Raw genomic sequence first — 17593 nt, 5'->3', positions numbered from 1 at the left:
CACAGAACAGCTAAGCTTGGCTAGGCTAAGTAGTATGAAAAGGGTATGTGTCTTGGGGTAGGGGTTGTTTCTGGATAAGGCCTCGGTATGCAGTTTCAAAACCAACTCGACAATGGATTTGTCTGTGTGATAATTAGATTGGGCCTGTAGTCTAAGGCTGTCCAATTCTGAGATTTATTTTCGCTAATTGGTATTTTGACCAATCCGATCAACTCGTAAAAAGATATGATTGCTCAAAAGATCAATTAGTGGAAAAAAGATCAGAATTGGGCTGCCAGTGTATACACATTCTTACATGGGTTTATTTCTCCTCCTGTAAGGTGTTGAATCTGCTCAGGAGCTGCTCAGACTCAAAAGCCCAGGGGCATCAGTCTACAGGAGCTACACATTAAGCAGGATTACCTCAGCATGACTGTGATCAAGTAACGGCTGCGCTTTCTTTATTTGGATGTGTTTAGTAGGGGAAAAACATTTTAAATCGTAGAGAATTGGGGAGTTTTGGTCTTAATGCTTCCCCTTCCCCTTTACTCCATGCAACCAGTCCTTGGGGCTACTAATGAGCGAAGGCCACATTTTTCTACATCATTGACAAGCATTTCAGGTCCACTACGGCCTAGAGAGTGTCTCCTGTTGTTTCAGGTCCACTACGGCCTAGAGAATGTCTCCTGTTGTTTCAGGTCCACTACGGCCTAGAGAATGTCTCCTGTTGTTTCAGGTCCACTACGGCCTAGAGAATGTCTCCTGTTGTTTCAGGTCCACTACGGCCTAGAGAGTGTCTCCTGTTGTTTCAGGTCCACTACGGCCTAGAGAGTGTCTCCTGTTGTTTCAGGTCCACTACGGCCTAGAGAATGTCTCCTGTTGTTTCAGGTCCACTACGGCCTAGAGAATGTCTCCTGTTGTTTCAGGTCCACTACGGCCTAGAGAATGTCTCCTGTTGTTTCAGGTCCACTACGGCCTAGAGAATGTCTCCTGTTGTTTCAGGTCCACTACGGCCTAGAGAGTGTCTCCTGTTGTTTCAGGTCCACTACGGCCTAGAGAATGTCTCCTGTTGTTTCAGGTCCACTACGGCCTAGAGAGTGTCTCCTGTTGTTTCAGGTCCACTACGGCCTAGAGAGTGTCTCCTGTTGTTTCAGGTCCACTACGGCCTAGAGAATGTCTCCTGTTGTTTCAGGTCCACTACGGCCTAGAGAGTGTCTCCTGTTGTTTCAGGTCCACTACGGCCTAGAGAATGTCTCCTGTTGTTTCAGGTCCACTACGGCCTAGAGAATGTCTCCTGTTGTTTCAGGTCCACTACGGCCTAGAGAATGTCTCCTGTTGTTTCAGGTCCACTACGGCCTAGAGAGTGTCTCCTGTTGTTTCAGGTCCACTACGGCCTAGAGAATGTCTCCTGTTGTTTCAGGTCCACTACGGCCTAGAGAGTGTCTCCTGTTGTTTCAGGTCCACTACGGCCTAGAGAATGTCTCCTGTTGTTTCAGGTCCACTACGGCCTAGAGAGTGTCTCCTGTTGTTTCAGGTCCACTACGGCCTAGAGAGTGTCTCCTGTTGTTTCAGGTCCACTACGGCCTAGAGAATGTCTCCTGTTGTTTCAGGTCCACTACGGCCTAGAGAATGTCTCCTGTTGTTTCAGGTCCACTACGGCCTAGAGAATGTCTCCTGTTGTTTCAGGTCCACTACGGCCTAGAGAGTGTCTCCTGTTGTTTCAGGTCCACTACGGCCTAGAGAATGTCTTCTGTTGTTTCAGGTCCACTACGGCCTAGAGAGTGTCTCCTGTTGTTTCAGGTCCACTACGGCCTAGAGAGTGTCTCCTGTTGTTTCAGGTCCACTACGGCCTAGAGAATGTCTCCTGTTGTTTCAGGTCCACTACGGCCTAGAGAATGTCTCCTGTTGTTTCAGGTCCACTACGGCCTAGAGAATGTCTCCTGTTGTTTCAGGTCCACTACGGCCTAGAGAGTGTCTCCTGTTGTTTCAGGTCCACTACGGCCTAGAGAGTGTCTCCTGTTGTTTCAGGTCCACTACGGCCTAGAGAATGTCTCCTGTTGTTTCAGGTCCACTACGGCCTAGAGAATGTCTTCTGTTGTTTCAGGTCCACTACGGCCTAGAGAGTGTCTCCTGTTGTTTCAGGTCCACTACGGCCTAGAGAATGTCTCCTGTTGTTTCAGGTCCACTACGGCCTAGAGAATGTCTCCTGTTGTTTCAGGTCCACTACGGCCTAGAGAATGTCTTCTGTTGTTTCAGGTCCACTACGGCCTAGAGAGTGTCTCCTGTTGTTTCAGGTCCACTACGGCCTAGAGAGTGTCTCCTGTTGTTTCAGGTCCACTACGGCCTAGAGAGTGTCTCCTGTTGTTTCAGGTCCACTACGGCCTAGAGAATGTCTCCTGTTGTTTCAGGTCCACTACGGCCTAGAGAGTGTCTCCTGTTGTTTCAGGTCCACTACGGCCTAGAGAATGTCTCCTGTTGTTTCAGGTCCACTACGGCCTAGAGAATGTCTCCTGTTGTTTCAGGTCCACTACGGCCTAGAGAGTGTCTCCTGTTGTTTCAGGTCCACTACGGCCTAGAGAATGTCTCCTGTTGTTTCAGGTCCACTACGGCCTAGAGAATGTCTCCTGTTGTTTCAGGTCCACTACGGCCTAGAGAATGTCTCCTGTTGTTTCAGGTCCACTACGGCCTAGAGAATGTCTCCTGTTGTTTCAGGTCCACTACGGCCTAGAGAATGTCTCCTGTTGTTTCAGGTCCACTACGGCCTAGAGAGTGTCTCCTGTTGTTTCAGGTCCACTACGGCCTAGAGAGTGTCTCCTGTTGTTTCAGGTCCACTACGGCCTAGAGAATGTCTCCTGTTGTTTCAGGTCCACTACGGCCTAGAGAATGTCTCCTGTTGTTTCAGGTCCACTACGGCCTAGAGAGTGTCTCCTGTTGTTTCAGGTCCACTACGGCCTAGAGAATGTCTCCTGTTGTTTCAGGTCCACTACGGCCTAGAGAATGTCTCCTGTTGTTTCAGGTCCACTACGGCCTAGAGAGTGTCTCCTGTTGTTTCAGGTCCACTACGGCCTAGAGAGTGTCTCCTGTTGTTTCAGGTCCACTACGGCCTAGAGAGTGTCTCCTGTTGTTTCAGGTCCACTACGGCCTAGAGAATGTCTCCTGTTGTTTCAGGTCCACTACGGCCTAGAGAATGTCTCCTGTTGTTTCAGGTCCACTACGGCCTAGAGAATGTCTCCTGTTGTTTCAGGTCCACTACGGCCTAGAGAATGTCTCCTGTTGTTTCAGGTCCACTACGGCCTAGAGAGTGTCTCCTGTTGTTTCAGGTCCACTACGGCCTAGAGAATGTCTCCTGTTGTTTCAGGTCCACTACGGCCTAGAGAATGTCTCCTGTTGTTTCAGGTCCACTACGGCCTAGAGAGTGTCTCCTGTTGTTTCAGGTCCACTACGGCCTAGAGAGTGTCTCCTGTTGTTTCAGGTCCACTACGGCCTAGAGAGTGTCTCCTGTTGTTTCAGGTCCACTACGGCCTAGAGAATGTCTCCTGTTGTTTCAGGTCCACTACGGCCTAGAGAGTGTCTCCTGTTGTTTCAGGTCCACTACGGCCTAGAGAATGTCTCCTGTTGTTTCAGGTCCACTACGGCCTAGAGAATGTCTCCTGTTGTTTCAGGTCCACTACGGCCTAGAGAGTGTCTCCTGTTGTTTCAGGTCCACTACGGCCTAGAGAATGTCTTCTGTTGTTTCAGGTCCACTACGGCCTAGAGAGTGTCTCCTGTTGTTTCAGGTCCACTACGGCCTAGAGAATGTCTCCTGTTGTTTCAGGTCCACTACGGCCTAGAGAATGTCTCCTGTTGTTTCAGGTCCACTACGGCCTAGAGAGTGTCTCCTGTTGTTTCAGGTCCACTACGGCCTAGAGAATGTCTCCTGTTGTTTCAGGTCCACTACGGCCTAGAGAATGTCTCCTGTTGTTTCAGGTCCACTACGGCCTAGAGAGTGTCTCCTGTTGTTTCAGGTCCACTACGGCCTAGAGAATGTCTCCTGTTGTTTCAGGTCCACTTACATGAATGGCTATTGGAATTTGTTTAATAAAAAGACAGAACATTTTGGTTTATCAACATGCATGACTGATACTTGTGATGGGACCAATTCTTTAGAATGTATTTATTTTCACCAAAATCTCCCTATTTGACTGCCCTTTATTTGTTTTATGTTTGAGGTCCTCAATGGTATGTGACAGCTAATGCAGTGTAAAATGTTGATTGGCTAAATTTATGCTTGCAATGAAAATAACTAACAATTTTGATGTCTTGATTAGCAAAATAATCAACAACAATATGGTGACAAACTTCCACAATTGTATCTAAACTTCAACATAACAGTAGGCAAATTTTCAATGAAGTATTTCATCATAAACTACGATACCCAGCTTTCTACAGACGAACCTGAAGTCCTCACTTTCCCAGCATTCACTTGTACACGGTGTAAGATGGCAGCAAACTCAAGCACTAACACACCTCTTTTTGACTGCCCGTCATGGTAAGACCTGCGACGATGTCTAATGCATAATTTTGACTGTCAAAAATCAAAAGCATGCAGTAGAGTGTTGTAAGGTCCATGTCGGCGAAATAAACAAGATAGTCGTATCGAAATAGGCTGCAGTGTACTTACTAGAAACTAGCAAGCTATCTGGCTAACTTGGCTATGATCTTGAAGTGCTCAGTCACAGTCGTATGCTAGCTGTTGAAGAACATTCTACTAACTAACGTTAACTTGTCAGTGAAATCCAGCGTCAAGGTTTGATAAAGGTCTATGGCGTAACATTATTGGTGTTCCCGAATGCTTACTGTTATGCAGGATTTGCAATCCTATTCCTTTCCCGAGATAAGAATTACAGTAAGAATATTGCTTGGGCAGTTTACACAAATTATTAGAAGAAATGGCATGCAAACCCATAGTCTTGTTCAACTACTTTTGCAGCAAGGCAGTGAAACCACAGTCTTGAATAAAGGCATAATTATGGCATGCAATTAACGTTCACTGTGCGTGTCTGCCGTATGTGTATTTTGTCAGGGCAGGGAAACCTCCCCCTGGACTCCATCTAGATGTGGTGAAGGGAGACAAGCTAGTAGAGGTAAGTCTACTAGCCTAGTCTTAACCCTGACCCCAACTTCCACCTTTATGACAATAACAGCTTTTGGTGCTGGACCAAAAATAACCACACATAGAAGAAGCAAGAGCAATGCCTGTGTGCAGAATACATGGCTTGTATCAATTGACTCCTTGGATTCCAAGGCTGTCAAAGACCTACATGTAATATAACCCTAAAATGCCCTTGAGCAAGGCACTTAACCCTAATTTGCTCCAGGGGCACTATACTACTATGGCTGACCCTGTAAAACAACACATTTCACTGCACCTATCTAGTGTATGTGACAATAAAACATATTTTGTGTGTATATATATATATACAGAACAATTGCAATACCAGTCCATGACCTGAGATGGGCAACTCTTCACATTTCATCCTGCCTTTTTTTCATTTTGTAGAAGCTAATCATTGATGAGAAGAAATATTATCTGTTTGGGCGGAATCCAGACGTGTGTGACTTCACCATAGATCACCAGTCGTGTTCTCGTGTCCACTCAGCCCTGGTCTACCACAGACACCTCAAGAGGGTTTTCCTGATCGACCTCAACAGCAGTGAGTATCTAGTACTGCTTAGTATCCTGCAGTGTTCCTTGGTCGTCTGACACTTAAGTTAGTTGTCAAGTGTTTGTTTCAGTGTAAATATTCGTTCAAGAAAGAGAACCATAGCTTGCTGGGCCCTGGTACAAAAAGATTTGGGTCATGCCACATCATTGTAGATGACAAATACAATATATAGTATGTCAACATGAAGTGAAATTTCGAAAAAGGACAATCCATGTCACACTGTCCCCTCAGCTCATGGTACGTTTCTCGGTCATATCCGTCTGGAGCCCCACAAGCCCCAGCAGGTGCCCATCGACTCCACTATGTCGTTCGGGGCGTCCACACGGGTCTACACCCTGAGAGAGAAGCCCCAGCCCCAGACCAGCACCATACCTGGGGGAGAGGTGAAGGCAGGGGAGGATGAGGAGCTCAAAGGACTACTGGGTCTACCTGAGGAGGAGACCGAGCTGGAGGTAAGGGTGTGTCATGTGTTCTTGGGAGAGAGATTCATGTCTTGTGCAAGCAACTTATGTAGTATCATTTTCTTGTTTCTCGATCTGTTTGATGACCCTGACCACAGCTATCCTCTTGTTTCCCCTGTTCTAGAACCTGACAGAGTTCAACACGGCCCACAACAAGCGTATCTCCACCCTGACCATCGAGGATGGAAACCTGGACATCGTGAGGCCCAAGAGGAAGAGGAGGAGCAGCAGGGTCTCCTTCAGCGAGGAGGAGGAGGTCATCAACCCAGGTGTGTTACTGTAGTTAGGGTTGATGATGACACTCACGTGCACATAGACACACGCCTGCACACAGACATGCAAGAACACACAATGAATAATGTAATCCTGTGTGTTTTCTTGTTACAGAGGATGTGGACCCGTCAGTAGGGCGCTTCAGGAACATGGTACAGACTGCTGTTGTCCCTATCAAGGTAAACCTCTTCAAGTCCATCTCTTACTTTATGCCGGGGATGATTCTTGGGAAAAATTGTAAAAGTTGTTTTACTTCTTCAAGTCCATCTCTTACTTTATGCTTTTTTTTGTTTCCTTTTTCTTACTTTGGGCAAAAATGTAAATGGTGTTTTCAAGCTACTGAAGCTGGTGTGTAAATGTATCTAGCTTTTTATTTATTTATACCTTATTTATGTAACTCTCTTACTCATCCTTATTCACGATTCATTCATGATTATCTGTAATCATGGTAGCATCGACATTAATGTAGAGGTGTTCAGAAACATTCTATTCTTATTTACAATAAAAGTGACTCCAAAATGACAATATATTATTTACCATTAATTTCTATTGGGCACAACTTAATCTGAAACAAAACCCCCCAAAATTTGGGGACTACTCTAATACACATATAAGTGAATTTGGGCAAATACTTATGAGACCTTCAAATGGGGGACTAGGTACATAATGTGCTTTCATTTCTAAATGGTAAAACCGATATCTATGAAAATACCTTATATTCTTCTTACATGTACAACTAAAGTAAAAAAGCATAGGATTGGTGTAAACATGGATATGAGAGTTTCTTTCTACCATATTTTTTGCATTCCTATTCCAAGTCAAAATGAGATTGAATGAATAATTTAAACCTAACCCTATCTATGACCTTACCATCACCTTATTTATTACTATACAACACAAATGCATGATTTCTGTTCCTAACACTAAAACTGAATCTAAATAATATAAAAACAAAATACAAATATTTGTATACTACTAAAACAAATGAGCAAATCAGGTCTGAAAAAGAACTGAAAGTAAACTGAATTTCAAATTAAAAAAAGAATAGAAATAAAAGCAACTATAATAACCTTGGTGTTGACCGATCGCAATCAATCTATGCTAAAAGTGGTTGTATGTTGACAAATCGAGATTGATCATATCAATCAATCCCATTTCATTTATAAATCCCTTTTTTAAAACATTTGTCAGAGTACTTCACAGTGCTTTATAACTGACGCCTCTGTATTGCCATCTTCAATCTTCTCATTCCCACCTAAACCCTGCTACCCAATCAGAAGAGGAAGATGGAGGGTAACGCTACACTAGGTCTGGAGGACTCTGTGGCCAGACGCATGCAGAACTTCCCCTTCAGTGGAGGGCTCTATGGAGACCTCCCACCCACCAGTGGAGAGGCCGGCTCCCTCCCCACCGCGGCCCAGGCTGGAGCTACTATCCTAGGAGGCCAGCCGCTGGTCTTCCCTAACCCTGCTCCAGAGGTGGACCTCTCCCCCACCTCAGCCTCAGCACAGCCCTCCGTCACCCTCAACCCTGCTGCTAATCCTGCCCCTGGACCCTACACGACCGAGGTGCTCAACGAACCACGCAAGAAGAAATACGCCAAGGAGGCGTGGCCAGGGAAGAAGCCCACGCCTTCTCTTCTGATATAGGTCGTATTCAAAATGGCACCCTATTTCCCTTAGTGAACTACTGGCCAAAGTTAATGCACTATATAAGGAATAGTGTGCCATTTCAAATTTGCACATAGCACCTCCCTGGACAATGTAATGGGAGGGGTTAGTATTAGTTAGGAGAGTGGTCACATCTCTGAACAACCAATCAAAACTTCCTGTACTGTACAAGCTGTGACAAAGGGATATATAAGCAACCCTGATATAGGGAGACGTTTGTAAAAATAATATATTATTTTGGTTTGGATGTTTTTTTGTTGTTGTTGGTCTGTCTGCTTCAAATGTATATTATTACATGTTTTGTTTTTTATTGCTCATCTCACTTGTACTGACAAAGTAGTGTCTGTCTGAGCTCAGATTAAAATGCTATTTAAACTAATTTAACCTATACACATACGCAGACTTCTTGAAGCTTATCATAAGACTTACTGTAACAGATTGGTGCATATGAACCATTTGTTTTACAGTTTTATTTATTATTCTAAACTAAATGAAACACCGCTCTGTTAAAAAACAATCTTATAAATGTGCTATTCACTCTGACTTTGTGGATATTTGAAGTGCCGTTGGTTTCACTGAAAACCATCTTACTGTCAAGACAGAGGGTAACGTTAACCAGACAGAGACTGCTAGACGTTTTAGTAATCCACTCAGACAAGGCTATGAACTGAGGGTCCAAATTGGCTTTAAAGAAATTAGGAAGAAACAAACCAGTTTGTGTGTGAGACAGTCGTTATGTTTTTGCTATTTTTATACAATTATTTGACGGTTGGTTGAAATGGAACCCATTATTGGCAGATATGTATGAAATTCAGTTAAGAAGAATACATTAAAAAAATGTTTAAACAGTGACATGATGGTAATTACAATTAATATCTTTGTTTTGATATTTGTATAATAAACAGTAATAATCCATACTCCTCTCTTTGCTGTGTGAGATGATGGTGGGAGAGGAGGATTAGTTTAGTCCCTAGAGAAATCTCCCACTGGGTCTCTGCTGTGTTGCTTTCATGTCCCCAGTTTTACCTTTTTACTTTACACGATGCCATCTACTGAGGAAGCTCCTGGGATGGCTAATGAAGGGATTTTTCAGCTAATGAATGGATTTTTCCGCTAACTGAATGTGATTGTCCGTTCTGGGAACATGTAAAATGTGTCAGTTACTCTTCCAAGGTGATGAGTTTTACGCATGTCTCTCTTTTTATTTCTAATTGTTACTTGTGGGTTTGTTAAAGCAAAAACTATTTGAAAAGCAATCTGTCCGCAAAACCAATCTGTAGTTTTATGGGAATAAGAATAAATCAATTAAATTGTTGTACTCCCATAGATAGAATTTGATTGCTGATCACTGCTATCTACAATGTGGCTCATTTTTATTACTTGTATTTCCATGGTCAATGCAGTGTTGGATTCTACTAGATTCTGTCAACATGTCGCTCATTTTGAATGTTGTGTTCTAATTGTTGATCTCTTTTCCACCAGAGGGCAACGTGTACTGTGATCTGCTCTCTTTTGTTGAATCTAGAAACAACCCGATGTCTTCCTACGTCGATGGATTACTATCAACTCATACCAGTTTCACAAATGTTCTCCATCTAGGAAGGAAAATTAAACCTTTTATTAGGTAGATTCATCCATTTAGGAAATATATTATTGTTAGTGTTCTGTATCAATGAATAGATGGTAGCAGACATTGGGTTCATAATATAGTCAGTCAAAGATTCATATTGTGAATTGAACTGATCATTGTTGATTTTAAAAGGACAGTGATGAAGGCCAATCAAAGACCCACATCCTGTGCCTTTGTTTCCAGTTTTGAGGGTCAGTAGCAAAGCTATCAGTTTTTTTGCCTTTTGGCTGGTATTATATATTTTAGTAACATCTTAATGCTTGTGATAGTCTGTTGTAAAGGAATGTTGGCAATACCATAGTCATGCTCTGCTCCATGAGGTGATCTTATTTAGAGAAACTCTGGAGTGGGTTTAGTAAGAGAACATGCAGCTACACCACCTCACCTGTAGGGGTCTCTGGGGTTCTTCGCTGGCCCTGCTATGCTGTCTCTGTATTTGTCTCAAATGGCACTCTATTCCCTATATAGTGCACTTAATGTGAACAGGGCCCTGGTCAAAAGTAGTTCACTACATAGGGAATAGGCTGGCATTTGGAACGCCATCTCTGTCTCACCAGTGCAGATAAACAACCAGCAACTCCTTAATCAAATTTGCATGAGCTCGCTCAGGTTGCCATGGCAATAATTATCAGCACTGCCTAATTAACTTTCTCAATTGCTTAATGAGATACGACCCTCTGAACTCAATTTTTTTTTTCTTTCTAATCCAAGTATTATTTTTGTTATTCTCTCTATCTCTCTCTTCCATTCTCACTCTCCTCTGTGTTAACCTGTGACCACTGAGATAATAGAAACTACAGAGAAAATAAATCCCGCCTCACATGATTTAACACAGGAATGTATAGGCTGAGACAAGTATATTTCCTGGTAGTTTCACACATGAAATGCAAAATGGAGACTAAAAGATACTACCTGTAATACTGGTATATTATCCATCAGCATCTATTAGTATATTGACTATGCAACTCACATGTTGTGATGTAGCGGCCCCTGAAGGCTTCAGGGGCCACAGGTGACCTGCTGAGACAGCTGAGTGAAGGAGGGGTGGCGAGACTGCACCGGCCCTGATCACCTCAATCGCCTGTCGCATGCAGTGAAGCGGAACTCTCAAGAATTTTTTGAGATAGGGGAGACGGTGGAAAGCACCCGGTGACGTCCCTCACAAAGCCGCCTACCCCTCTCCCACCTTGTCACACCCAATGTTCTATACCTCTACATCCCTACCAGGCCCCTGAGTCGTTCTGATCCAATTCCCTTCTCTTCTCCCCTGGAGTGTGCATTTGATCACTTCCCCTCATTGAATTGGTATAGGCATGTGCTAGAGGTAGAATCCAACATATTTCCACTAGTCCATTTGTGAGATCACATTGAGGGGTAGTGAACGAGTGCTCACTTCTGCAGAGTGTAGGCAGTCTTTCTCTCATGAGTAGTTGTGCCTTGAACCCTGGGAATGACTTCATTATGCAGTAACTGCAACTGTTTTCTACTCCACCCTGTGGACTGAGCTGTGGTGGTCAGTCAGCCAGCTCAAGGACTTTCCTCCAGTGTACAGTAAACTAGGCAGGCCAGCCAGGTCCATTATGGGATCACTGCTAGGGCAGCAGACCACAGCGGTCAGATCACTTCATGGGAACTCCTGCTATTCAAGGGAGGGATATTTAAATGTATACAGCCGGGTTGGAGACAGTTCAGAATCATGAACGTAAATGATTCATTAATAAATTGCCTGTTGTTTATTATGAGGAATTGTTTTGATTCATGAATTGACTGAATTGGAAACTGAATTGGATGCCTGGTCCACAGGACTGGGTCAATTCAATCACACATTTACTGTGTATTTATATTACACGTAATAGTTGCTTTGCCTTTTGGGCATACATACTGTAAAACAAATAGAGGTTATTCACCATTCCCTATTTCCCTACTAACCTGAATAGCCTGTTTTTATCTCGTGGTTGCATCCAGTTATGTATTTGTATTTATTATGGATTCTCATTAGTTGCTACCAAGGCAGATTTCACAACATATTGTGTGTGCCCTCAGGCCCCGACTCTACTAACACATATCTATAACGTGTGTGTGTATAGTGCGTATGTTATCGTGTGTTTGTATACATGTGTCTGTTTGTGTTTTTTAACAGTCCCCGCTGTTCCATAAGGTGTATTTTTATCTGTTTCTTCAATCTAATTTTACTGCTTGTATCAGTTACCTGATGTGGAACAGAGATCCATGTAGTCATGGCTCTATGTAGTACTGTGCACCTCCATAGTCTGTTCTGGACTTGGGGCCTGTGAAGAAACCTCTGGTGGCATGTCTTGTGGGGTATGCATGGGTGTCCGAGCTGTGTGCCAGTGGTTCAAACAGACAGCATGGTGCATTCAACATGTCAATACCGCTCACAAATACAAGTAGTGATGAAGTCAATTTCTCCTCCACTTTGAGCCAGGAGAGATTGACATGCATATTATTATTGTTAGCTCTCTGTGTACATCCACGGGCCAGCCGTGCTGCCCTGTTCTGAGCCAGTTGAAAACTGACAACACAACTGAACAGTAGTCCAGGTGTGACAAAACTACGGCCTGTAGGACCTGCCTTGTTGATAGTGTTGTTAAGAAGCAGAGTAGCGCTTTATTATAGACAGACTTCTCCCCATCTTAGCTACTGTTGTATCAATATGTTTTGACCATGACAGTTTACAATCCAGGGTTACTCCAAGTAGTTTAGTCTCCTCAACTTGGTAAATTTTGACATTATTCATTACAAGATTTAGTTGAGGTTTAGTGAATGATTTTTCCCAAATACAATGCTTTTAGTTTTTGAAATATTTAGGACTAACTTATTCCTTGCCACCCACTCTGAAACTAACTGCAGTTCTTTAAGTGTTGTTGTCATTTCAGTCGATGTAGTAGCTGACGTGTATAGTGTTGAGTCATCCGCATACATAGACACTAATCTTGCCAATGAAACAATCACTAAAGAGCCATATGATTCAATGAATGGTGAAGCGGAGTTTGCCTTTTTGACCAAAATTTCATTTAAGCGGCTCCAAAGCTTTTTACTATCCTTCTTTGTCATATATCTTTGTTTCATAGTGTAGTTTCTTCTTTTGAATCACTTTAGTCACATGATTTCTCAATTTGCAGTACGTTTGCCAATCGGTTGTACAGCCAGACCTATTTCTCATTTCTTTTCCCTCATCCCTCTCAACCATACAATATGGCTCTGGTTGCATCCATCTGACTGCTGTAATTCTTTAGTTGTGAAATTTCCTTTCTGTTTCCTTTAAACCAGAGGACGAAAGTGACGGGGGAAGATTATCTTTGTAACACCTCTGCCTGCGCTGCATCACTGTGTATTTTCTCTCCCTGTGTGAGTGGATTTCATGGATGAGGGTGCAACCTGAAACCGGATTAGCTCTAGGTGTCGGATAGTGTTAGATAAATCTCTCTTAGGCAGGTGTGGCAGAGGGAAGACTGTCTGTCTGCAACACACACACAGGGCACACTGAACACGAAACACTGTGTGCTGAAGGGGAATTCTTAAAGCGGGAATCAGCAGTTGAAACAACAACAAGCATACTCCTACCCCTGTTTGGGTAAAAAGCTGAGGAATGGGCCCGGAGAAATGTAACCACTCTCAAATTCATAGACACATTTATGGCTGCAAGGACTGACCATCCTTGATATCAAAATGATTGTTTTAACCATGTTTGAGGCTATATAGTGTTTGTCTACGTTTACTTTGTTTACAAACATTGGAGTAAAACAACCTTGTACAGTTGAAGTGGGAAGTTTACATACACCTTAGCCAAATACATTTAAACTCAGTTTCTCACAATTCCTGACATTTAATCCTAGTAAAAATTCCCTGTCTTAGGTCAATTAGGATCACCACTTTATTTTCATTATGTGAAATGTCAATAATAGTAGAGAGAATGATTTATTTCAGCTTTTATTTCTTTCATCACATTCCCAGTGGGTCAGAAGTTTACATGCACTCAATTAGTATTTGGTAGCATTGCCTTTAAAATGTTTATCTTGGGTCAAATGTTTTGAGTAGCCTTCTACAAGCTTCCCACAAGAAGTTGGGTGAATTTTGGCCCATTCCTCCTGACAGAGCTGGTGTAACTGAGGCAGGTTTGTAGACCTCCTTGCTCGCACACGCTTTTTCAGTTCTGCCCACACATTTTCTATGGGCCACTCCAATTCCTTGACTTTGTTGTCCTTAAGCCATTTTGCCACAATTTTGGAAGTATGCTTGGGGTCATTGTCCATTTGGAAGACCCATTTGCGACCAAGCTTTAACTTCCTGACTGATGTCTTGAGAGGTTGCTTCAATATATCCATAAAATTTTCCTGCCTCATGATTCCATCTATTTTGTGAAGTGCACCAGTCCCTCCTGCAGCAAAGCACCCCCACAACATGATGCTGCCACCCCAGTGCTTCACGGTTGGGAAGGTGTTCTTCGGCTTGCAAGCCTCCTCCTATTTCCTCCAAACATAACGATGGTCATTATGACCAAACAGTTCTATTTTTGTTTCATCAGACCAGAGGACATTTCTCCAAAAAGTAAGATCTTTGTCCCCATGTGTAGTTGCAAACCGTAGTCTGGCTTTTTTATGGCGGTTTTGGAGCAGTGGCTTCTTCCTTGCTGAGCGGCCTTTCAGGTTATGTCGATATAGGACTCGTTTTACTGTGGATATAGAACCTTTTGTACCTGTTTCCTCCAGCTTCTTCACAAGGTCTTTTGCTGTTGTTCTGGGATTGATTTGCACTTTTCGCACCAAAGTACATTCATCTCTAGGAGACAGAACGCGTCTCCTTACTGAGCGGTATGACGGCTGCGTGGTCCCATGGTATTTATAGTTGCGTACTATTGTTTGTACAGATGAAAGTGGTACCTTCAGGTGTTTGGAATTGCTCCCAAGGATGAACCAGACTTGTGGAGGTCTACAATTTGTTTTCTGAGATCTTGGCTGATTTCTTTTGATTTTCCCATGATGTCAAGCAAAGAGGCACTGAGCTTGAAGGTAGGCCTTGAAATACATCCACAGGTACACCTCCAATTGACTCAAATTATGTCAGTTAGCCTATCAGAAGCTTCTAAAGCCATGACATCATTTTCTGGAATTTTGCAAGCTGTTTAAAGGCACAGTCAACTTAGTGTATGTAAACTTCTGACCCACTGGAATTGTGATACATTGAATTATAAGTGAAATAATCTGTCTGTAAACAATTGTTGTGAAAATGACTTGTGTCATGCACAAAGTCGATGTCCTTACCGACATGCCAAAACTATAGTTTGTTAACAAGAAAATTGTGGAGTGGTTGAAAAACGAGTTTTAATGACTCCAACCTAAGTTGATGTAAACTCCCGACTTCAACTGTATTTTGGGTTCTGATGGGTTACGACAGTTGAACTAAGCTCATGAGGCATTTTTAAGTTGGATTCTTCAAGAATCAATGGGTACATATAAGTCCAAAAATTAATGTAGATGCAGATTGCTCCTTTAAAATATTACTAATACCACATTGGTATTCATCAAAGGGCCAATTTTGCGTTGTGGTTTGCTTTCCACCTATAAAAAGGCAGGAAGTGCTTGTCAAGCCAACACACTACCGCCAGTGGCAATACTTGGGAGTGAAATAAAACGCTGCCTTTTTGTCTTTGGGAAAGTACTAAAAAGTGAGAGAAGTATAGTTGAGTAGCCTGGTCCCAGATCTATTCATGCTAACCAACTGCTATGGTCATTGTCACATCAAACGACACAAACAGACGTGGGACCAGGCTAGGAGCTGAGGAGAGTGGAGTGTTTCTCCATGGTTCTGTCACATTGAGAAGCCACATGGTTGGCTGCAGCCCAGGCCTCCAGGCAGCCCAGGCCCAAGGAGGAGACATATTCCTGGGATGACCATGGGCTGTGTACTGGCTGCAGACAACCAGACTTCCTTTCCCGCTGTTTCCCACACACACACACACACACACACACACACCCCCCCCCAAGTCGCACCACAAAACAACACCCACAGCTCTCCTTATGTAACAGCAGTGGGTTGTAGAGGAAGGAGGGCTAGAGGGAGGGAACATCATTGATGAACAAAAAGAGAGAAAGATAGAGAGGGAGGGAGATGAAGTGATGTTAAAAGGTCTTAAGACCTAAGATTGGGCTCACAGTTGAGTACCTGAACAGTACAGCGCAAGAATGCAGTCTGGCTCTCAAAGTCAAATTCAGAAGGGGTTTTAAAAGGATACATTTTGTTCAGTGGACATGCCTCATGTTGTACATGTGAGAGTCTACTCTTCTGACATGCCTAATTGGAGCTATAGTCAGTCAGTCCGTCGTTGTTTCTCAACACAAGGGTGGGAGTGACATCATCATCCCATCCCAGTAAACACATCAGTAGTAATCCTGGTAAGGTACACTGTAAAAAAACATGTTTTTATGGTAACTTACTGGCAGGCCAGTTACCTGTACGTTACTGTAAAAAAATATAGTATGTTACCTTAAATTCCAAACAGTCATTTACAGGTAACTAGCTGCCAGTAAATTACCATTAAAACAACAGTATTATTTTATTTTATACAGTGTAGTTAGCTAGAGGTTGCTTGGTTCAAAGATCTTCCCTCACTGATTTTTCTCCTGTTGTTGTTTGAGTTTGGAGCTTCCATGGTTGTTTGTCAGTGCCAATGCCCAAAAGCTTAGCTTGCTACGGGCTATGATATATCACTACACACATCCGCTCAGCTCCACTCAACTCAGCTGGCAGTGGCTCAGTGTTTGCATTCCATAGGATAGGAGTCACACCGCATTCCAGTTACAACTTAACTGTGGTGCATAAAAATCTCCTCTCCAGACCGCAGGGCAGGGGCCATGTGTTTTCAATTACCCCTCGGTTTCTCATTTATGGCATCTCTCCCTCATTTTTCCCTCTCTCTCACCCTCTACTCCTCCCCTCCTGTTTTTGTTCCCCCCTCTCCTTCACTCTTTCACACTCTCCTCTTCCTTCTCTTCTCACCCTCCCCTTCTCTCACACACATCATCTCCCAACCCCCCCTCCCCCTCCTTGTATTGCCCCCCCCACTCTCTCTCTCTTTCCCTCTGTCACTCTCACCCTCTCCTTCCCTCCTCTTGTCCCCCACTCTTTCTCTTTCACATCTCATGTTGTGATAGACCTGTTTAGCCACCATGAAAGCATTCCACTATACCAGCGTTTGAGGATATGGTTGCCCCTGACAACCAAGCTGTCAATAGTGCAGGGGATTTTCCATTGAAAACAGGATAATGGGGTTATAGAATAGAATATATTATAGAATATACACTGTTTACAAAACATTAAGAACACCTGCTCTTTCCATGACATAGACTGACCAGGTGAATTCCAGGCGAAAGCTATGATCCCTTATTGATGTCACCTGTTAAATCTACTTCAATCAATGCAGATGAAGGGGAGGAGACGGGTTAATGAATGATTTTTAAGCCTTGAGACAATTGAGACATGGATTGTGTATGTGTGCCATTCAGAGGGTGAATGGGCAAGACAAAAGATTGAAGTGCCTTTGAACGGGGTATGGTAGTATGGGCTAGGTGGTAGTATGGGCTAGGCACACCGATTTGTCAAGAACTGCAGTGCTGCTGGGTTTTTCACGCTCAACTGTTTCCCATGTGTATCAAGAATGCTCCACCACCCAAAGGACCTCCAGCCAACTTGACACAACTGTGGGAAGCATTAGAGTCAGCATGGGCCAGCATCCCTCTTGAACGCTTTCACCTTGTAGAGTCCATGCCCCGATGAAATTAGGCTGTTCTGAGGGAAAAAGGGGGTGCACCTCAATATTAGGGAAGTGTTCCTAATGTTTTGTACTCTTAGTGTATT

At 43.4% G+C, this 17593-nt stretch overlaps 1 protein-coding gene across 1 annotated transcript; it reads left to right on the top strand.

Moving 5' to 3' along the window:
• The first annotated feature begins 4350 nt into the window (after positions 1 to 4350).
• Positions 4351 to 9005, top strand: LOC106570277 (nuclear inhibitor of protein phosphatase 1-like). The gene is made up of 7 exons (XM_014142415.3): positions 4351 to 4507; positions 5042 to 5102; positions 5519 to 5672; positions 5916 to 6136; positions 6270 to 6414; positions 6533 to 6597; positions 7696 to 9005. The coding sequence occupies exons 1-7, from the start codon at positions 4365 to 4367 to the stop codon at positions 8065 to 8067; spliced, it is 1161 nt and encodes a 386-aa protein (XP_013997890.2). The 5' UTR covers positions 4351 to 4364; the 3' UTR covers positions 8068 to 9005.
• The last annotated feature ends 8588 nt before the right edge of the window (positions 9006 to 17593 follow it).

This window comes from Salmo salar, chromosome 14 (assembly GCF_965601325.2).
Source record: "Salmo salar chromosome 14, fSalSal1, whole genome shotgun sequence".
NCBI lineage: Eukaryota > Metazoa > Chordata > Actinopteri > Salmoniformes > Salmonidae > Salmo > Salmo salar.
The sequence above is the reverse complement of the archived record's forward strand: the minus strand, read 5'-3'. Positions and strand labels throughout refer to the sequence as shown.

Bases quoted from the DNA above. Each gene is read 5' to 3' on its own strand.
- LOC106570277 (XM_014142415.3), top strand. From the start codon at position 4,365: ATGAAGTATTTCATCATAAACTACGATACCCAGCTTTCTACAGACGAA. The intron at 4,508-5,041 runs GTAAGACCTGCG...GTATTTTGTCAG, and splicing joins CTTTTTGACTGCCCGTCATG to GGCAGGGAAACCTCCCCCTG. The intron at 6,415-6,532 runs GTGTGTTACTGT...TTCTTGTTACAG, and splicing joins GGAGGAGGTCATCAACCCAG to AGGATGTGGACCCGTCAGTA.